The 22,958-nt window shown below is 38.1% G+C and overlaps 1 protein-coding gene and 1 long non-coding RNA gene across 2 annotated transcripts; one reads left to right on the top strand and one right to left on the bottom strand.

Moving 5' to 3' along the window:
- The first annotated feature begins 471 nt into the window (after positions 1 to 471).
- On the top strand, positions 472 to 14,951 carry LOC121152330 (ovomucoid-like). The gene is made up of 5 exons (XM_040974376.1): positions 472 to 541; positions 6,294 to 6,334; positions 7,242 to 7,351; positions 13,945 to 14,049; positions 14,897 to 14,951. Exons 1-5 carry the CDS (start codon positions 472 to 474, stop codon positions 14,949 to 14,951), a joined length of 381 nt encoding a protein of 126 aa, XP_040830310.1.
- Positions 14,952 to 16,465: 1,514 nt separating this feature from the next.
- LOC121168098 lies at positions 16,466 to 22,493 on the bottom strand. Its single transcript, XR_005885691.1, has 3 exons — positions 22,419 to 22,493; positions 16,642 to 16,864; positions 16,466 to 16,547 (listed from the first exon to the last, which is right to left on the bottom strand). It is a non-coding gene; the product is annotated as an uncharacterized LOC121168098 (long non-coding RNA).
- Between the last annotated feature and the right edge of the window lie 465 nt (positions 22,494 to 22,958).

The following is a 22,958-nucleotide window of genomic DNA, read 5'->3' as shown; positions in this document are numbered from 1 at the left end:
ATTTCAGGTATGCAAAATGCTTCATGGACAGATGGAAGATATACTCACCAGAATGAAAAGGGAATGTCAAGGAAATGATGAAAACTGCTGTGATCCATGGTGAGAAGAAAGGCATTGTAGCAAGTCTGTGGAAGAAAACTTTAACAATGTTTATAGCACAGGAATCAGTGCTCCTTGTCCACAGCATTCTCTCTCACAGTTGAAAGAACCATTCAACTCCACCTCCCTTCTCTCCCCTCCCTCATGTTCTCCCCATCCTCAGATACTAAAGCACACATCATGTGCACACAGGGCCTCCTAGAAACTTAGAGAACCCCAGGAAAAGTCTCCTGGAGCATTTACAAAGGAGTGGCTTATGCTCCCCATCCTCTGGGTCAGGCCACAGACCATCTCCCACCTGTAAGGAAACATGCACAGTAGAACCTCAGATTTTACTCAGAAAGTCACAACAGGGCTTGGAAAACAAAGGACATGAAGGTTCTCACAGCAATGCTGGAAGCCAGAGCACTGCTCTCCATATGCCACCTGACCTACCTAGAGGGTGAGCACAGTGTAGTGTGTGGACAACAGCTCCAGACACTGTGTGTTTTTTTTTACCCTTTCTTCTCAGTCATGTGCACACAGCTCAGGCGTTTCCTTGATTGGTTTGTTGGTGTGGAGATTCAAGGGATAAATGGGCTGCCCAAGGGCAGATAGGAGAGGGAGATATTTTGTGTCTTTCCTGCAGGACATAAAGTAGCTCATCAAACTATGACTCCTATTTCTCATTAGATCTTCCCTCAGCATGAGGTTTGGGACACATTGATCTCCCCCGATGCATTCAAAAATGAGTGCTGAGAGTGGAGAGGTGGTACTTACTGTTCCTACGATAGAAAAATATATATATAATACAAGTAAAAGGTATGTCTGCTACTGTGCCACAATGACCAGGAAAATAAAACCAGGAAAAGGAAGAATGCATTTGCAAAAAGTTAGAGCTTTCTAAGTTATTGATTATGACTATCCAAGAGAATAAAATCAATAAAAATAGAAACTTAGGAGAAATTCTATATAGACAAGAGCCCCCCACTGCTAGACCACAAAATCATTACACATAATGGAGAGTTGATTCCTCTTGGATCTCTGAGCTTGAAATAAATATAGAATCACATAAATCTGACAGTGCTAATGTTAAGTGTTGTTCTAATCCCAGTAAGCATTTCCCCATCTTATGAAAGTGTATTGCATGTAATGGGGAGATAGTCTAGTGGGTTAATCTTTGCCCGGCATCTGTCAGAATCCTATGTGGATGCCAGCTCTCTGCTTCATCCCTGGGAAATTAGCTAAGGATGGCCCCAAGGCTTCAAAACCTGCACCCATGCAGGAGTCCCAGAAAAGCTCTTGACTCCTGGACTCTGGCTTGGATCAGCTCAGTTCCGGCTATTGTGGAAACTTGGCGAGTGAATCAGAAAATGATGATCTTTCTATCTGTCTGTACTTCTTTCTCTGTAAAAATGCCTTTAAATAAAAATAGATAAATCTTTAAAATACTGTTACAAATTCACAATCATGAAGACACATCAGCTGGAGATCTTTTACCAAGTCTGGTTCTATACCAGCATATGAATCAGTGGTTTGTACATGAGGTCTGGGCAATGGTGTATTTGAAAATCTCACAGATGAGTCTCAGGGCAACCAGTAATGGAAAACAAGATACAATGTGAACAGCACCAGAAAAAGTGCAAGAAAATTTGGAAAGTAAGGCTGAGACCATTCTGGGCAATGACCTACATTACAAGTTAAGCACATTCTGTCTCCATTTCAGAGTCAAGTGGAAACCACTGTGGCATTTGAAGGAAGGAAATATTTCATCGAACTTACCTAACTCATCTTCACATCCTGGTACTCCAGCAGTTATGGACACTGAAATCCATAAGTTCAAACCCACCCACCTTGGAGTATCCTTGACAGCAGATTGAGACTTTCTAAAGTTAAAGTCTTTCTCAAGTCTGATATTGAATCAGTAAACATACCACATAAATGATGTGATTAGCCAATGTGAGAATTTAGAATTCGTTTCTGACTGAATCTATTAAAGAGCCTGTGACATATGCGACCTGAGCAAATCAGATTGCTTAATGAATGTATCAGGCAGTGAATTACATTCATAATATTTGTTAAGACAGTTATAAAACAATGTATCCAAATTATCTCAAAATTAAAAGAAATTTCCCTGCTATGAAAATTATTGCAAAGAGATAATATATTTTAAAAAGCTTATTTTGGGGCCTAGCAGCGTGTAAATGTAGTAAATGTAGATGTGTGATTCTACTCCAGCAGTATATGGAGTGCTGGAAACACAGCGTTATTCTTCAAGGTGAGGGAGGATCTGCTCCAAATGTGAGGTTGGCTTTAAGGGCCTAAACTAGACCCAGAGGGCCATCGGTATTTTACCTGTACTATCTGTTGCCCAGCATTTACACGGTAAGTTGTCTTGGGTGAGTTGGAGAATACACTTGTCTTGTCTCTATTTTGAAAGCATTATGATCTTTAAGATGTACTCTTCTACATGTCCCAAGTCTGGAACATGTTGATTTTTCTTCATGAAGCTATTTTTAAACTCTGGTTGTTATTTCTTAAATATTTCAAAACTCTGAAGCTTATTGCACAGCATGGTTTTCGCCTCTGCTTGTTATCTCTGGAAAGGAAGAAACAATGAAAAGTCCAGTGTGTGGGATATACGATGGTCACAATCCCTTTACTGTAACTTCCTATCTAAACTTCAGTTAATTTTTTCCTCCTATTTCATTGAATTGCTATTGAGCAGTGCTATCATCAAATTCCCTTTGCTAAATGTTAAGTTTACTTACAAGAAAAAAGGCAGATGATACTATGATGACTTTTTCGGTAATATTAGTGACAAGTGAAGGACAGAAATTATTCTTCTGCAATTCAAAATCAGGAGATTCTGTGTTAGAATAGCTGAATAAACTGTCCAAGTTTCCTGAGGGTGGTGGGATTTCAGTTTCCAAATTTCTGGAGGACCAAAAAATGAGTATTCGTTAACTTTTTAGTTTTCAGTTAAGGTCAATGAAATCTTTCCTTACTTCAACTACTCAGTGGTTTCCACTCGACTGAGGTGGAGATAGGATGCACTTAACTTCTAACAAATGTAAGGCTATTCTCTTAGCCTTACATTACAGGCTTTAATGAATCTTCTTGAAGCTGTTCACATCGTATCTTGTTTCCTAGCACTGGTTGCCCTGAGACTCATTTGTGAGATTTTCAAATACTCCATTGTCCAGACCTCACACACAAGTCACTTATTCATATGCTGGTTAAGGGCATCAGAACAACAGCCAGGAGCTCTGAGCAGTCCGCAGAAACAGAAGAACAGTAAACTTCCTTGGGACTCAGGAGAGGAGCTTTATCTGGTCCTCCTTTGGTTCCAAGCTTGGGTCCCCACCCTGTCTGGCAATGACCATCAAGATCGCTCCAGAAATTCCTCAAAACAAACAAACAAAACTCTAGACCAGATAGAGAACAACAAGGACAACGGTCAGCATGGATTCACTTATACCTTACTAGTTGGGACACAAAGATTGGTTACTTCCCACTAGGGTATTGAGGATTTCTCTGCACACCCCGCCTAACACTGTTCTGCACCTAAACTGTTGACATATGTCTTCTTAGAGTTTTAAGCTAGTTTAGACTACCCGAAAACAAAAAAAAAAAAAAGCCAAGTTCAGCAAAATTATGCTTCAATGCTATATAATGCTAAATACTATAATGAAAATAGGAGACAGCTGAATAGTAATCTATTTGAAGGTGTATAGAACCCAGTTGTGAATAAACTAAAATTGAAATGTCAATGAAGGCGTCACAGGATGTGGTAAAGAACTTGCATTTTTTTAACATGTTGGTTACTCAATACTATGTCAATTAATTCCATAACGTTATAAATTGTTGCTGAAGTTACGTCAGGGCTTTTAATTGATAGGGATGATACTCTGCCAGCTCTACCTTCAGACCAGAGATGGTCTCCCCAACAAGCCGTTGAATTTGTCTGGAAAATAAGATGCTGGACTCTATGCTTGGTATATGCTTACAATGAAAGAATCTCATGTGAACTTGAACTTGGGTAATGCAACAAGGTGGAGGAATCCACCATGCAGGGAGGGTTTGGGGAGAGGTGTTGGGAAATCCCAGTACCTATAAAACTGTGTCACATAGTGCAATGTAATCAATAAAAAAAAACTGGAAGTTTGTAAAAGCTCAACAGCTGATATTTCTTAATGTTTGATGATCTGTAATACAATTTTGTAAATGTTCCCATTTAGAGAAATGTTTAACGGGATTAAGAATACACACTAGTACTTTCAAATTTACGTGAACTTATATTTACCTCAAATATACGCATCATCTTACATGCATCATCTTCTTTAAGATTGGGATGTTTCAGATTTCACGGTAGACACTTACCTATGTGGAATTTTCACGTACATATCTTCTTTCCCAGAGTTTATTGTCTAAGTCAACATTTCACAGTAGATTTCAAAGCTTTTACTGCTATTTATTTTACTGGTTTTTTTTCTTTCTTCTATCATAGCATCTCTATGTTCCTCCTCTTGCAAACTCACCAGTGATTTTTGAATGCATCGGGGGAGATCAACGTGTCCCAAACCTCATGCTGAGGGAAGATCTAATGAGAAATAGGAGACATAGTTTGATGAGATACTTTATGTCCTCCACGAAGCACATAATATATATCTCTCTCCTATCTGCCCTTGGGCAGCCCATTTATATCCATGAAGCACCCCACCAACCTACCAACCAAAGGAACTCTTGAGCTGCATGCACATGACTGAGAAGAAAGGGTAAAAAAAACACACAGTGTCTGGAGCTGTTGTCCACACACTACACTGCGCTCCACCTCCAGGTAGGTCAGGTGGCATATGGAGAGCAGCACTCTGGCTTCCAGCCTTGCTGTGAGAACCTTCATGTCCTTGCTTTTCAAAGTCCTGTTGTGACTTTCTGAGTAGAATCTGAGGTTCTGGTGTGCATATTTCCTTACAGGTGGGAAATTGTGGCCTGACCCAGAGGATGGGGAGCATAAGCCACTCCTTTGTAAATGTTCCAGGAGACTTTTCCTGGGGTTCTCTAAGTTTCTAGGAGGCCCTGTGTGCACATGATGTGTGCTTTAGTATCTGAGGATGGGGAGAACATGAGGGAGGGGAGAGAAGGGAGGTGGAATATGAATGGTGCTTTCAACTATGAGAGAGAATGCTGTGGACAAGGAGCACTGATTCCTGTGCTATAAACATTGTTAAAGTTTTCTTCCACAGACTTGGCTACAATGCCTTTCTTCTCACCATGGATCACAGCAGTTTTCATCATTTCCTTGACATTCCCTTTTCATTCTGGTGAGTATATCTTCCATCTGTCCGTGAAGCATTAGACATCAGGGAATGTAGCAAGCACTTTTTGACCTTAATGATTGGACAAGATTGTCTTTTGAGGGTGGCAGAATGTCAGCTCGTGAAATAAGACAGGACGTTTCAAATGTCTTTTTCAAATTGCGTCCGTGAATCACTTTTCTTGCCTACTCTAAATTAAAGAAATATTTAGACTGAACAATTGACATTAAATTATTATTTCTCTGTGATAAGGATATTTCCTTTACGTTGTTGAGATTATGATTAGATTCAATGATGTTTAAATGCCAAATGTACACAATGATCAATCTTTACATCTGGCATTTCTTAGAAATCTAATCTTTATTCTTTTAGATCAAGGCCACTTTTAACAAGATGACTCTGACATGTCTGTGATAAATTATCTCTCTTTAGATTCCACTGTTTTCACATATTTCAACGTAAATTGTGAGAAAAGAGCCTTCATGTTACAATTGGATGCTAATGATTTAATTTCTAATGTCCACCCATTACATGAGAGGGTATATTATGGGAGCGTAATGCAGCCATTATCTTCTTTGACTTGATGTTCTTCTATAACAATATTGGATAACTACAGTATAAAAAATGAAATGAAAGCCAGTATAGGAGATTATGTTAGAACATTAAACAATAGAGAAGACTCTTTTTCATAGGTAGTAATAATTTTTTAATTACAGGATATTCTGTTTAGTAGTCATAATATTTTAGTACTACAAAAAATATTTGATTATTTGTCTGTCATTAGTATCAACACAATTCACATAGGGTTCTGCTAAGAAGACATGTGGGAAATTCACTAGCATGCCATAGTGCCCATAATTTTCTTTTTAGTATTTTTCTTCTTTTTGTTATTTGCAGAAACCTCTTTTAACAACCAAGAAGTAGCAGTTCGCCCACCAGTAAGTAATATTGATCAATTATTAAGATGGAAATGATAAATTCTAACAGAAAATGTCAACAAATAAAGTTTACACCCTTAAAACAAAAGAAATTTAAAGTACAAGTGTTATTGAAAACCTATGATATTTATACTAAGAGCCATAGATTTAATCTACCCAATAATATATCACCATTTGGCTTTGATGACAAGTTAAACTATTCCATTATTTAAAATTTCCATGAGTGGGTATAAGCTTTGTTGTACTCGGCATCCAGTGTATGTAATAGAACGTTGAAGTAGAATCACTCACCCTAACAAGCAAGAGGAATAAGGCAAACAGTAATCCAACTATACAGTTAAGGATGGATAAAGTTATAATTTAAAACATTCACATTTTCGAACAGAATCTGAAACAGAACTATATTTCTAAACAACTATGCAAAGACCCAAGAAGGTTTAAAATTTACACACGATATTATAAATGTAAAGTCTCCATGACAAAGATTGAATGCTCTACATATAGAAGTAGAGCTTTCTCTCTATTCATGTTTGTACATATATATACATATATATACATATATGTTTGTACAATACACATACCAATAGAAGAATACACAAATGGATACATAAAAATATCAGAAAACCAATGATATTCCTTGTTTCAGAAAATAATTGAACAGGAAATTCAAAGGTGGAAAAAGGTTGGTAAATTATAAAAAAGTGGATTCAGTTGCTTCCATTGCTTTTTAAACTTACATTAGGTTTATGTTTAGCAGACTCATAGTCCCTTAATTTTTATTGATGAACTTTGAAATAAAATTTAATTATTCTTTTCTATATCTGGAATTTTGTGTGAGAATTAAGAGAATCTTTATTTAAAACTTTTTTATCTCATAAATTCAATGACATTCTTTTGTGTTCAATAGCCAAAATGTGATTCATTTTCAAACTACATGTGCACCAAAGAATTTGATCCAATTTGTGCGAGTGATGGCCAAACATATAGCAATGTTTGCATATTCTGCAGTGCCAAGCGGTAAGAATGCCAGATTATCTAGCAATTCTTTAACAGAAACAAATAAAGTACAATATCTTTATAATAATACAACCCACTAGAACACATTATTACCCTTCCCTAAAGCTCTGTGTCTAAAAGAAGTTTCATTAGAAGTTTTGTATTTGGTCTCTCAGTAGGCCTGAAATATATAATACAGGTAAATACATAAACCAATTAACTTGGTTTGACTGTTGCTGGTTACTGCTGAATGGAGACTACAAAACTCAGAAATCCCTCAATTGCGCCCCATAGTTCTAACAACAACTCCCGCTTCCTAATTTGATGACACCCTTCAGTCCATACGTTGGGTTCTGGGACATTCCACTGGATTGCCCTCCTTATTTTCTGCCCTCTGAATGTTTTGCTGCAAAACATTCTGCCAACCTTCCTATTTACCCCACTCTCGCTCTCACTACTAGTGTTCCCCTATGAAGCCCTTGTATGTCTAATTTGCAAACTGGCTTCTGCCCCTACAGATCCATTCAAATAAATCCTAACCCAGTCCCCTTCTGTGTAAGTGCAAGTTCACAATGAGTCAGGACTGGATTGAAGGAAGGGCTAGGTTTTCCCAGTTTCGTTCATATAAAATGTTGGAGAGTAAGTGGGACAGAGCTGCATGTGGAAGTGGAGAACAAACTCTCTGAAGTGTCCCAGGTTCAAAACCTTATTGAGCAATGTTTTTTGCAGGACTCAGTGAATTTAAAGTGTTATTTCCATCATTTACTTTTTTTTCTATTTGTTCTCTTCTTTACAGAGAGAGTAAAGATGCATTTTGCTTCCTTCGTTATGGTGCCTGCTGAAATATGCCTACCTACACATTCCTATGGCTTCCATTTCAGCCCCATTTACGGTGGATTTTACAATCAAATAGAATCTCCTTCATTAAGTAGTCTCTTAAATTCCTCGATGATCAAATAAACACAACTGTGGTAACTAAGATGGGATATGGAATGTTGAAGAATCTTCCAACACTAACAACCATTGTAATTGAAGGGCCTTTGTTCTCTGTTAAAATAGCACAAATGTAATCATTAATACTTTAATCAATACATGTTAAATGGTTTAATCTCCTTAAATGTGCTTTTTAATGTTCTTTCTGTTTTGGGTAAAGTAATGGGTTACAATAAATGACTATTCTTTGTATCTATGATTTAATATTTTCACAGGAGAATGCACAGTACATGGAGTGTTTCTTAAGATTAAAAATACCTGAATTCCTCTTTATCTTAATGCATCAGCTGAATAATTGAATGAAGTATCAGCTGAATAAAACATGAACTGAATAACAAGTTGTACTTGTTTCTGCATATGAAATTATTGTATATACATGTATAGGTACTGAATTGAAAGTAAATATAGAAATCATTGGAAGACAGCCATCCAAATAGTAAAAGTATTTTCCATATGGTGATGGAATTATACCTTTCTCTTTCTTACCTACTCTTGGGATCTTTTATTTTGGTAAAAGACATGAAGTTTTTCAAGAAAAACTCCTCAGACAATAAAATTCTTCATGGATTTTCCTGCTAATTACTTTTATGCACCCTAACATTTTAAATGGTGATACGTACATGTCACTGTCCTGCAGTGATGGCTGTGGTGCACAGAGACATTTTTTAACATACATGGTCTACTGACTGATGACCGACAGCCTAAGTTTATAACAGCACCAGACTTTTAAAAGAATGTAGCCACATAGGCATTCATGGTGGAAGTGTTTGAGCCATTTACATCTCAACAGCAGGTACAGTTCGCCAAAACACAGCTTGTTCCTCTAGCAGGTTCTTTATCTAAACCTGTGAACCAGGATGTATCCTGCTCAGTCATCTCCATATCATTGCTCCTGGCGCCTTCAGGGGAGATTCAACTGGCTAAGTCTCCCACAATAGCAAAGATTCTGAATGTCCTTCTATTAATCCCCCTTTTGTGTTTTGTAAAATTAAACCTGAAAGATGTAGTTAGGGACAACATGCCCTTGGAAGAGCAGAAAATGGGGAGAAGCAATATTATATATTACACAAAAATAACTTCACCAGGGACCACATACCCTAACTACCTATCTCATCTAACTCTGCAACATCCTTTTTCCCAGGAGAATGAACCCTGGCTGCTGTCAGGAATAGGGGCCAGCAACCACTCTAGCTACTTCATGCTGAAAAGCGGGTGGAGAGATGGGGGCCACAGCAGCCAGGCATTCTACAGGGAATACATGTAAAGACGAGGACGGCCCAAGGCTTTGGGACCCTGCACCCGCGTGGGAGACCCGGAAGAGGCTCCTGGCTTCGGATCGGCATAGTATCGGCCGTTGCGCTCACTTGGGGAGTGGATCATCAGACGGAAGATCTTCCTCTCTGTCTCTCCTCTCTGTATATCTGCCTTTCCAATAAAAAAAAAATAGTAAAAATAAATCTTAAAAAAAAAAAAGATCTCTGGTAGAAGGTAGAAATATAACATAGTTATCTTTGCCAGAGTAAACATGAGCCCTGAGCATCTTAGTTCAAGATTTAGAAACAATTACCTCAATAAGCAACAAAACACATGAAGCTTTCCTGAACTATATGAATAGCCTAAATCAATTGGAATGGTACTGAAACAGTGAAAGGATTAACACTGACTTCAGGCTATTCGTCCATCATATATAGCAGCTGAATAAAAGTTTAACATCAAAGTTTCTATGCAGTTACATCTTGTTTAGCATTAACAGTTCTGAATTAATAAATTTTGGGGGAGAACGTTAATCCATAATTTAAACTTTACAGTTTATAGCATTTAAGCAAGATTTTACAGAACTTCATGCATTTTAGCATAACTAAATCCGTTTTATGATTCTAACAAGCCATATTTTAACAATTGAAGAAAAAGTCTTAGATTGGTGAGCAAGGAAATCCCCAACACTTAGTGAGTGAGGAAGAACTGAATTCCAAATTCCATCTAGTGAAGTCTAGGAGAAGCCAAATAGGAAGCCTTACCAGTATGTACAGGCTGAGAGATAATAGGCTGGCTGGCCTTTTTCTTGGCTGTTCCAAACTTTCTATCTCAGTCTCTCTCTATTTGAAAGCCAAATCTCTCTCTATCTGAACTAATTTTGGGGCTCCCAAGCAACCATGATATTCAGTGTAAGGGAGCTGGGAGCCAAGGCTGGAACTAGGAAACGACCAGAGAAAGCACCTCTCCTGTGTCTGGAAGGAAATTTACAATTCTTTTATCTCTAAGTGTCCCCCTGGCTCCTGGCTGTAGTTTCGATGTCACCAGACCCTATCATGAGGGTTCTGGGCTGCTTCCAGCCCATGTGGGAAGTCTGATAGGAAATGACTCTCTCCGAGGGTGCTCACATTCCCTGTGATCTCCTTGGCAGCTGGGATACCATTCTCTGTGTCCATACCCACAATCCTTGAGGAAGTATCCACTACCTCTGCAGCAAAAGCTTTTGGGAAGCCTCCGGGGCGGGGGAGGGGTGGTGCGGGGGGGAGGGGGGAAGGAGGTCCTCTGGGACTAGGATACAAACCTACTCTTAGCCTACTGCCCCACACTGAGATCCTCTCCTGCTCTGTACCCACCACCTCCTTTTAAGAGGCTGTCAGGGTTTTTCTGGATTCCACTGTAAGTTTCTACAGGCTTTCTAATGTCTAATAGTGTTACGAATCTGTTAGCTATAAATCATCTCCTGTAATCTTAATAGATTATACTTACACTCACCACTGATTTTTGAATGCATCAGCTGAGATCAACGTGTCCCAAACCTCTTGTTAGGGTAAGATCTATTGAGAAATAGGAGAAATATTTTTATGAGATATTTTATAACCTCCTGGAAGAACAGAAAATATCTCTACTATCTGCCCTTGGGCAGCCCATTTATATCCGTGAAGCACACCATCAAAAAAATCAACCAAAGGAAGCTCTTGTCAGGTATGCACATGATTGAGAAGAAAGGGTGAATAAAACACACAGTGTCTGGAGCTGTTGTCCACACACTACACTGCGCTCCACCTCCAGGTAGGTCAGGTGGCATATGGAGAGCAGCACTCTGGCTTCCAGCATTGCTGTGAGAACCTTCATGTCCTTTGTTTTCCAAGTCCTGTTGTGACTTTCTGAGTAGAATCTGAGGTTCTGGTGTGCGTATTTCCTTACAGGTGGGAAATTGTGGCCTGACCCAGAGGATGGGGAGCATAAGCCACTCCTTTGTAAATGTTCCAGGAGACTTTTCCTGGGGTTCTCTAAGTTTCTAGGAGGCCCTGTGTGCACATGATGTGTGCTTTAGTATCTGAGGATGGGGAGAACATGAGGGAGGGGAGAGGAGGTGGAATATGAATGGTTCTTTCAACTGTGAGAGAGAATGCTGTGGACAAGGAGCACTGATTCCTGTGCTATAAACATTGTTAAAGTTTTCTTCCACAGACTTGCTACAATGCCTTTCTTCTCACCATGGATCACAGCAGTTTTCATCATTTCCTTGACATTCTTTCTACATTGTGGTGAGTATATCTCAAACTTTGAGTGAAGCATCTTGCGTACATGAAGTGTAGCAAGCCATTGTTTGAATTAATGATTGGCCAAGATTGCCTTTTGGGTTTTGTACACTGTCAGCTGGTGAAAACAGACAGGACATGTTCCAAATGCATTTTTCAAATTACATCGGTGAATCACTTTTCTTTCATTGCCTACTTTAAAGCTAAAAAAATATTTAGACTGGGCAATAGATCTTAGATTATTATTTCTTTTAGATGAAGGATCTTTGCTTATCTTTTTTCCCTTATGGTCATATTCCAGTTTAATGCCAACTATACAGAATCATGAGTCTTTATACTTTGCATCTCTTGGAAGCCTAAGACGTAATTTATTCTTTTAGATGAAAGGCATATTTAAGAAGAAGACACATTCTAACATCTGTGATAAATTATTTGCTGATTCAAAGCCAGGAGCCAAAGATTTTACCATCCTTTTACTGCCTTTCCAGGCCACAAGAATAGAAATTTGGAGATTGGAGCTGGATGGGAATTGGCACTGCCAGGACATGAACCCAATGTCCATGTGGAATCCCTGAGCATGTGAGGCGAGGACATTAGCCATTAGTCTATAAAAACCAAGTCTGAGAAGTTCTCTTTGTTAAGGTTCCATTGTATTCTTACATTTCAAATTTATTTTTAGGCTAGAGCCTCTGTATTACAGTTGACTACTAATCTGAAAATACTAATTAATATCCACATATTACTTGAAAGGGAATATTATGGGAACATAATGCAATTGTTATCTCCTTGAGTAATGGTCTTCTGCAACAAAATTAGAAAACTATGATTTTATACCACATTGGGAAAAGAAAGCCAATATAGGAGAATATGGTGGAGTATTAAATAATACAGAAGACTATTTTTCATAGGTAGTAACAATTTTTAAATATGATATTCTCTTTTGTAGTAATTTATGTATACAACATTTTCAAACTAACAGAAATGTTCATTTTATTACTTGCCTGCATTATTACTCGTACGCCATTCACATATAGTTCTACTACTAAGAAAGGTGAGAAATTCACAGAATAGTGTATCTTATTGTCCATATTTTCTCCTTTTTCACATTTTACTTCTGTTTACTGCTTGCAGAAACCTCTTTTAACCAAAAAAAAGAAGTTCGAGGAATAGTAAGTCAATACTGATTAATTTTTAAGTGGGAAATGATAAATTCTAAGAGATAATGTCAACACATAAAGTGTACACTTTTGAAACAAAAGAAACATCAAGCAATAAATGATATGCTATTGAAAATCTATGAAATTCATATTAAGAGCCATAGATTTAATCTACCCAATAGTATAGCACCATAGTTACACTATTTCATTTAAAATTTCCATGAGTGGGTATAAGCTTTGTTGTACTCGGCATCCAGTGTATGTAATAGAACGTTGAACTAGAATCACTCACCCCAACAAGCAAGAGGAACGAAGAAAACAGTAATCCAACTATACACTTAAAGTTATAATTTAACTATAAATTATAACTATAAACTATAAATTATAACTTAAAGTTATAATTTAAAACATTCACATTTTCGAACAGAATCTGAAACAGAACTATATTTCTAAACAACTATGCAAAGACCCAAGAAGGTTTAAAATTTACACACGATATTATAAATGTAAAAAGTCACCATGAAAAAGACTAAATGCTTTATCTATAAAAGTAAAGCTCTACATAATGGTACATATATACAATACACATACCAATAGAAGAATACGCAAATGGATACATAAAAGTATCAGAATACAAATAAGATTCCTTATTTCAGAAAGTAATTGATCTGAGAATAAACAGAGGAGGAAACAGGTTGGTAAATTATAATAAAAAAAAAGTGGATTCAGTTGCTTCCATTGCTTTTTAAATTTACATTGTGTTTATTAAGCAAAGTAAGAAGATTTCATGTTTAGCTGATTCATTGTAACTCAATTTTTGTAAATGAACTTTGAAGCAGAATGTAATTATTGTTTTCTATATCTGCAATTTATGTAAAGGAAAAACATTTTATTTAAAAGTTATATATTGCAAAAATTCAATGATGTCCTTGTGTGTTCAACAGCCAAGATGTGGTTCATATGCAAGCCACATTTGCAACAATGAATTTGATCCAGTCTGTGCGAGTGATGGCTACACATATCAAAATAGCTGCATGTTTTGCAGTGCCAAGAGGTAAGAATGCCAGATGATATAGCAATTCTTCAACAGAAATAGAGAAACTAACACAAAATGATAGTAAAAACCACGTTTCTGATGATCTAGGGAATCATACCAAAAAGAGCTGTAATATGTCTCAAATCATAAAACCCACTAAAACACATTTCTACTTCACCCTCAAGCTCTGTGTCTAAAAACAGTTTTGTTAGAAGTTTTGTATTTCATCTCTCAGTATACTTGTATTGTATAATGCACATAAGTACATAAGCCTGTTAATTTAACTTAGTATAAGGGTTGCTAGCTACTGCTGACTGCTGACCACAGAACTGACTTATCCCTCACATTGGGCCACATAGTTCTAACAAGGTTTCCTCCCTCCTAATTTGATGACACCCTTTAGTCCTTCTTTTATAGGACATTCTGGAACATTCCACTGAATTTCCATCCCTACTTTCTGTACTCTGAGTTTGCTTTTAAACGTTCTGTAAGCTTTCCTATCTAACGCACTGTTGCTCTCACTGACAGGTGTTTCCCCCTATGAAGCCCTTGTATGTGTAATCTGCAAACTGGTTTCTGTCCCAGGAGATCCACTAAACAAAACCTAAACCTATCCTCTTCTCTGTATGAGTAAGTCCCACTATGGAATCCAACCAGGTTGAAGGAAGGGCCAGGTTGTCCCAGATTTGTTCAAGTAAAATGTTAGAGAGTAAATGGGACAGAGCTGCATGTGGAAGTGGAGACAAATTCTCTGAAGTGTCCCAGGTTCAAAGCATCAATGAGAAGTGTTTCATGCAGTACTTGGTGAATTCAAAATGTTCGTTCCATCATTTACTTTTTTTTCTCTTTGTTCTCTTATTTGTAGTAGGACAAATGGAACGCTCTCATTCCTTTATTATGGCACTTGCTATGACACCTGACCTTCATATTTCTGTGGCTTCTTTGAACTCTATATATGGTGGATTCTACAATCAATGAGAATCCCTTTTATTGGTGTCTTAAATTCCTCAATGATCAAGTGGTAGCTAAGATGGGACATGGTATGATAAAAGATCTTCCAACACTAACAACCGTTGTAATTGAAGGACCTTTGTTTACAGTGTTCAATTTTTCAATAACAACTGAAAACACTGATATCTTAATTTTGTGTTCGATAATAAAATAGCACAAATGTAATCATCAATGCTTTAATCAATATATGTTAAATACGTTAATTTCTTAAGTGTACTTTTTAACATTCTTTCTGTTTTGGTAAAGTAATAGGTTACAACACGATACGATTCTTTGTATCTATGATTTAATATTTTCACAGGTGAATGCACAGTACATTATTGGAGTGTTTCTTAAGATTAAAAATACCTGGATTCCTCTTTACCCTTGAGCATCAGTTCAATAATTGAATGAAGCATCAACTGAATAAAGCATCAATGAACTAATTAGTTATGCCTTTTACTGAGTATGAAATTAATGTGTATACACATAATCTATGAATGGAAAGTAAATGTAAAACTCAGTAGAATATAATACTCCAAATATTAATTTCCATATGGTGATAGAATTACAGATTTTTCATCTTTGAGAGATTCTACTTTAGTAAAAGACATGAAGTTTTTCAAGAAAAACTCCTCAGTAAGGCAATAAAATTCCTCATGGATTTTCCTGCTAATAACTTTTATGCTCTCTAGCATTTTCAAATGGCAACACTTAGATAGCCAAATTTTTCCTCTATTTTTTGAAATGAAATTATCATTCAGCAGTGACTTTATTATGGCTCAGAGAAAAATGGGGATTTCTGCCACAATGTCTCCATTACTGTAGTTTTACAGTAAGACTTAGGTAGCTTGGATTATCCCTCTATTTTTTTATGGTGTTAGCTATTCTAGGTGTTTTGTCATTTCATACAAACTTGTCATTTTACAAATATTTCTGTGTTTAGAAGATAAAGTAACAAATATGCAAAGAAAGAAGAGATCTTTTCTTACTGTTTTCCCATTTTAGGATCTATAATCATGCTCATTTTTCCCCTTCCTCATCCTTCCTGCTACATCATGACCTATTTTGCAGCTCCCAGAGAGAACACACAACACCTCTACACCATGTTGCCCTGAGCATCTCCCTCATTCCCATTGTTTCCCTCCCTCACATATCAATGAAAGAGACTTAGTGGGAAGGTGGCAACTGAGGAGGGGGGTGAACAAAATAGTCACAGTCTGCAGAGCTGGTGGCCTCGATTCCCATGAGGTCTCTGCATGAGGTAAGTCACAGGCAGATCTGGGGAGCTGGAGTTAGTGTGGAGCATGGCTGCAAGGAGTGTTCCCAGAGAGTGCCAACTGAAGGCACTTCCTGTTTTCAACAGTGTATGTTTCCTGAAATGTAGACCTGTTACTTCTGGGCTAAGACAAAGGGTTGGGAAAACAAGCATGTTTACCTGTTCAAACTGGACGTGGATCTAGGCTTTCTCCCACATGACCACTGAGACTTTTTTTCTGCACATTGTGTGTCTGGTTGATGTTAGACTTGGTAGAATAAAAGGAAAATAACTCTTGATAGAATAGAAGGGAAATAATTGTCCTGTATTAGCAATATGGATGTTTGGAATAGTTTACTCACCAGTAGGAGTGTTTCCAAGTGTGGCATTTGATTCTTTCTGAACATTTAATGTTCTAGAATCGATTCTGTTTCATAAGTTATGAACCATCAGAAATTTTAATTCACAGATATGAAAGTATACCTTTCTGTTCCACATGGATTAGAGCTGTTCTCATCATGGTCCTCACTTTTCTTCATTCTGATGAGTCTATTTTCTGGTCCTGAGGGACACACATCTCATATCCTAGAAAATAGAGACTCTTATTATGTTAGGTTGGTAACAGTTATTGGTAATGAAAGAGATATAGTACACAAGTCATCCTAAAGTTAAATACTTTTTTCTTGTTTTTTTAATCCTCATAGTGGAAAAATGAAGAAAGAATGATGGGTTAGGATGTTGATATTTGCTTTTTGTTAATCCTTATTGAAAAAAGCAATATTTTCCTATGGGATGTCTTATTCTTGGTTGTTAATTCAAAGTGTGAGTGAGACTGATCTCTTACCCACCATGAGTCTCCTAAAATCAAACCTATTTGTGTAAAGAAATACACTGACACTTCCATCTACAGTGTTCTTGGAACATTAGGATAAAACAATCCATAAGGCACTTGATTAAAGTACAAAATTAGAGCAGATATTTAATCCATGAAGTGCTGTGTAAGTTTTATGTTCAGATGAAAAGCATTGTCGTAAAAAGCATTCACGTAAAGCATTGTCCTGTTTATTTAGATATCAATTATGAAGCTGAAGAGGCCATGGAAGATATTTCAAAATAATATGTGGAATAAATATATTTTAAAAATTTTAAATTGTGAGTTGAATATTTTGCTACCTCCTTTAGAGATTGATAATATTACTTGCACTTTTTCAATATCTGAATACATTGAAAAATCTTTTTTTTTTGTTTTATGACACAGTTTAATATGCACTGGGATTTCCTGTCCACCTCCTCAAGTTCCCTGCCCTCCGCAAGGATTTCCCTTCTAGTTTTCCAATGGGAATCTTTCATGAACAGTTGTAAGTCCATGATGCTGCCATTGAAGTATCTCCAGACAATGTCAGAGAGTCCGGCAGTCCATTGGGTCTGCAGAAAACATCTACTACCTGAGCAGAGAGGGAAGGCAAAATTCCAGAAAAGGGGTTGGTAGATGTGTAGAAGGGAGGACTGGTAAGGGAGTGTGTTAAAGGCAAAAAATGCATGAGGCTGACTGTACTTACAATAAGCAAGGGGGCTGACATCAAGACATTTGCAGTGGGGAACTGAAAAAAATGTAAGGGTCAGACCTACGTATCATCCCATGTGGGGGACCTGGGCTGGGTAGTTTGCATCAACCACCACCGAATACCACTCACTGCCACACAAGGAATAGTGTGGGTCAGGACTCGAGGTGAACAAGCCTGGGCCCATTCATAACACCCAACAGAAGATTTGAGAACCAGGACAGGGTGCAGGACAGACCAGACTGAATGCAGCACCAGCCAATTCACATTAGGGCCAGCACAGGTCTAGGTTGGGCAGCAGCACACATCATTGAGAGCTGGCATCAGGGGCAGACTGGGCCATTCCAGGCTACAGCACCTGTTGACAAATGCTGAGGTGAGATGTGCCACTCCAGACTGGACTGCAGCACTCACACAATATCCATATGCACATGGACAATATTTAGATTATTGGAGCCTGCAGAGGATATGTGGTACCATAGCAGAGGAAGGAGGGTAGAAAAATTTGTTCAACTATCAATTTGTGAAGTGTGACAGCAAATTTCTGGGTGAACGGAGACTCAGAGGTAGACTGTGTCACCAATGGACCTTGGAAGGATATCCTCATCCTTGCATCTGTGAGATCAACACCATTTCAGAACTGGTGAAACCACTTATACAGAACCCTTGGAACATACTCCACATTGATGGCCTGGTGATAGCGGGTGGCTGTTCCCCACCCCTGGCTACTGAGACAGTTGGGAACTGGGTGTGGCTTCTCCTTTTATCTCCCCCTTCACTCAGACACAGGAAGAAGAAAAAGAAAAATGTGGAAACAATGGTATATCCCACTTTCCCCTGATTCTGGGCCCTTCCCATTCTAATCAACTACCCAAACCTCAATTTGATTTAATCTAATGTTCTAGGGGTAGAAAATGACTCATTCAGTTAACATCTTATGCAGTTCCCCCTCATTTATTTCCTTCCTTCCTTCCTTCCTTCCTTCCTTCCTTCCTTCCTTCCTTCCTTCCTTCCTTCCTTCCTCTCTCTCTCTCTCTCTCTCTTTCTCTCTCTCTCTCTCTCTCTCTCTTTCTTGCTTTTGGTTTGACTCCATTACACATTTTGGATCACTTGCTTGGAAAGCCTTCTGCTCCTTATCTTGGGATCTGTAATTGCTGATATTATCTTTTTGTTCTCTCCACACTGCACTTAGATTGATCAGATCAAATTTTCTCCAGTCTCGGGAGAGAAGCTCTGTGAAGAACTAGTTGTGAGCATCTTGCATGAGTTGCTTTAAGCACTTCAGGAAAAACACACATTCCCCCCTCCCCCCACTCACCACCACCACCACATTTCATGGCTGTGGATCGTGCAAGTTCTCCACTCTCAGATCAAGAAGGAAACCTTAACAGATCTACTTGATGAAGGAGAAAAGCTAAAATAAGGACTCTGCAGGACACTTTAGCTCTGTGTTCACTACCTGTAGTAATCATATGTGAAATGTAAGGAGGCAGTCCTGGTGTACAAGATTCCTTTCAGAAAGACCAGATCCTGTTTTTGAGGAAAACCCTGGAAAGCAAGAGTGAGTGCTTTCTTGAGCTACAGCCACACTCCTAGGGGTGACCTGCAGAGTTGCAGAGTAAATAGCACCTTCTTATTTGTGGAAAGAGGATGTTTGTTTGCATGATCTCTTCATATGTAGACGACAGTCTCCCTTTCATTGAAACTGAACGCGGGAACTGTTCTGAGTTAGGATCCCGGGTTGCTGGAGCCTCCTGTGCCAAAGACACCCTTTACCAAAGTGAACTTGGATTGTTTGCCTGTCCACTGGAAATACATGGTACATACACATATTAACTTGTTCCATCCATGAGAGGCTGTAGAATCAAGTCTCCCTTATCAGTGAGCACTCTTAACACAGAGATGTTGATTTCTATTTCTATCTTTCTAAAGAGCGATATAAGGACTCGAGAAATGGGTGACTTAGTACTAGGCGAGGAAATAAACAAGATGAGTCTGGGCCATCTCCTGTACTGAAAATGGGGAAGTGTTCATGGGAGTATAATGAAGGGATGTCAACGGGACAGTCATCCAGTTGCAATATAATAAGCCCATGCTGGGGGAAAAAGGTGAATTTGCTGCCAAAAAAAAAAAAAGTTTCTCTTTATGAGGATAGTATTCATTGTATGGTAGAGACATTATTCAGTGAATCATTTATGTTTTACTGTTTCAAACTTTATTAACTAGGTGAATCACATTGGTTGGAGTAATTGATGTTATTAATTTTCTTACCATTGCATTCTGTCTTACATCAAGAGTGGTATATAAATTGCATACGTGAAATTCAAGGATATTTATGAAGAGATAGACAAAATTAACGAAGAGATAGACAGATACAAATTTTGTGACTAGTTACCTTAAGCAAAACCGGTTTTTGTGCCAGTGCGTTGGTTCTACTGGATAATCCTCTTCCTCCAAGTGCAGCTCTGTGTTCCATCTGCTCTGCTTCTCAATCAGCTTAAGGTCTAGCAAAGCACTGGATGGTGGCCCAAGGCCTTTAGACACTGTCACCTGTAGAAAACTTTGGCTCCTGGCTTTGGATCGGCTTAGCTCCAGACATTGTAGCCATTTGATCAGTGAACCAGTAGATAATCTTTTCTCTCTGTAAATCTGCCTTTCCAATAAAAATAAGTCTTTCAAAATATATGCTGTCTCTCATTGAAATAATTTGCATAGCACGATAATTTCTCTTACTCATGATATAATTCAGATAGATTGTTTTTGAACTATCTTAGCTTAAATATTATGCCTGAATTATGGATTATTCCATGCATTTACTGTCTGATACAATCAACAAACATTTTTTACTTGCTCTGATATGGCATCACATGTTTCACAGGCACTCTAGGAGACACTGCAATTTATTCAGTCAGACACAAATTCTATTGGCTGATCACAATAATTATGTGGTATATTTGCTGACTCACTTACATACACTTTAGAATGTGGGAATATGCTGGTAAGGATAATCCATTGTCTGGGCCTCATGCACAAGTGACAGATTCACGTGATTGATTATAGCCGGCTGTTGGAAAAAGGTCTTCAGTTGATATCTCTTCCTACTTCTGATTGTGGAATATACTATTTTTTCAAGACCTACTTATTTTTATTGGAAAGGCAATTTTACAAAGAGAAGAAAAGACAGAGAAATAAAAACCTTCTGTCCGCTGCTAGTGGCCACAACAGAAAGAGGTGAGCTAACCTGAAGCCAGGAGCCAGGAGGATTTCCTGGACCCCCCTTCAGTACAGAGTCTCAAGGCTTTGGAAAACCTCAACGGCTTCCTCAGGCTTCAAGCAGGGAAACTGATGAAAGTTTAGCAGCTGGGATAGGAAGTGGTACTCATATGAGATTTGGCAGATACTAGACAAGGATTTATCCCCTAGGCTATCGTGCCAGGACTTGCATTATATATTTTTTACAAGATAGGATCACAAGAACTCTACATTAGGCATTAAAAATTAATGTGATTCTACATTTAAATCTTCTCAGAGATCCACCAGGGATCAAATCTCCATTAAGTTTGATGTGTTTCTGGGCACATGTTAGACAAGTTAGGCACTTGTCTACATAGAATTTCTCATATGCACTTTCTACCTTTATTGATTTCATTCTCTTGGATATTCATACCCAATAATTTAGACAGCAATTACTTCTTTTTGTTGTTGTTCATTTTTTTTCTATCATAGGATCTATAATCAGCACCTTTCCACTCTTATCACTAATTTTGGAATGCATCAGCTGAGATCAACGTGTCCCAAACCCCTGCTAACAGAAGATCTATTGAGAAATAGGAGAAATATTTCTTATGAAATGCTTTGTGACCTCCAGGAAGGACAGAAAATATCTCTCCCTCTCCTATCTGCCCTTGGGCAGCCTTTTTACCCTTACAATGCTGCCCATCAACAAGCCAATCAGGAAACGATTGCACTGCATGTACTTGACTGAGAAGAAAGGGTGAATAAAACACACAGTGTCTGGAGCTGTTGTCCACACACTACACTGAGCTCCACCTCCAGGTAGGCCAGGTGGCATATGGAGAGCAGTGCTCTGGCTTCCAACATTGCTGTGAGAACCTTCATGTCCTTTGTTTTCCAAGTCCTGTTGTGACTTTCTGAGTAGAATCTGAGATTCTGCTGTGAACATTTCCTTACAGGTGGGAAATGGTCTGTGGCCTGACCCAGAGAATAGGGAGCATAAGCCACTCCTTTGTAAATGTTCCAGGAGACTTTTCCTGGGGTTCTCTAAGTTCCTAGGAGGCCCTGTGTGCACATGATGTGTGCTTTAGTATCTGAGGATAGAGGAGAACATGAGGGAGGGAAGAGAAGGGAGGTGGAATACGAATTGCAACTATGAGAGAGATTCTTGTGGACAAGGAGCACTGATTCCTGTGCTATAAACATTGTTAAAGTTTTCTTCCACAGACTTGCTACAATGCCTTTCTTCTCACCATGGATCACAGCAGTGTTCATCATTTCCTTGACATTCTTTTTACATTGTGGTGAGTATATCTCAAACTTTGAGTGAAGCATTTGCATACCTGAAATGTAGCAAGTCCTTGTTTGAATTAGTGATTGGACAAGATTGCCTTTTGGGTTTTGCACACTGTCAGCTGGTGAAAAAAAACAGGACATGTTCCAAATGCATTTTTCAAATTGCATCTGTGAATCACTTCTCTTTCATTGTGTATTTTAAAGCTAAAGAAATATTTAGACTGGGAAATAGACTTTAGAATATTATTTCTCTGGGATGAAAGATCTTTGCTTACCATTTTTGCCCTTATTTTTACATTCCATGTCAGTTTAATGCCAACTATACAGAATCATGAGTCTTTATGCTTGGCATGTTCGAAATCTAATTGTGCTTCTTCTTTTAGATCAAGGTCTCATATAATAAGATAACTGATAGATTAGTCTGCTGATAAATTATGTTCTTTCATTTCAGATTAAAGTAATTATGAGGTATCAGCCTTTACATTACAATTTAATATTAATAAGTTAAATACTAATTAATGTCTACATATTACATTTATAGGATATGATAGGGAGTATAATGTAAACATTGTCTACTTTGACTAGCC

Source organism: Ochotona curzoniae, unplaced genomic scaffold, assembly GCF_017591425.1.
Source record: "Ochotona curzoniae isolate NIBS_2020 unplaced genomic scaffold, NIBS_Ocur_1.0 contig_1, whole genome shotgun sequence".
Classification (NCBI taxonomy): Eukaryota; Metazoa; Chordata; class Mammalia; order Lagomorpha; family Ochotonidae; genus Ochotona; species Ochotona curzoniae.
This window is presented reverse-complemented; position numbering and strand designations above follow the sequence as displayed.

What these genes read in the sequence shown, in the direction of transcription:
- LOC121152330 (XM_040974376.1), top strand. Translation starts at nt 472, where the DNA reads ATGAAGGTTCTCACAGCAATGCTGGAAGCCAGAGCACTGCTCTCCATA. An exon ending in CCACCTGACCTACCTAGAGG is followed by an intron (nt 542 to 6,293) that starts GTGAGCACAGTG and finishes TGTTATTTGCAG; the next exon opens with AAACCTCTTTTAACAACCAA. An exon ending in AAGTAGCAGTTCGCCCACCA is followed by an intron (nt 6,335 to 7,241) that starts GTAAGTAATATT and finishes TGTGTTCAATAG; the next exon opens with CCAAAATGTGATTCATTTTC.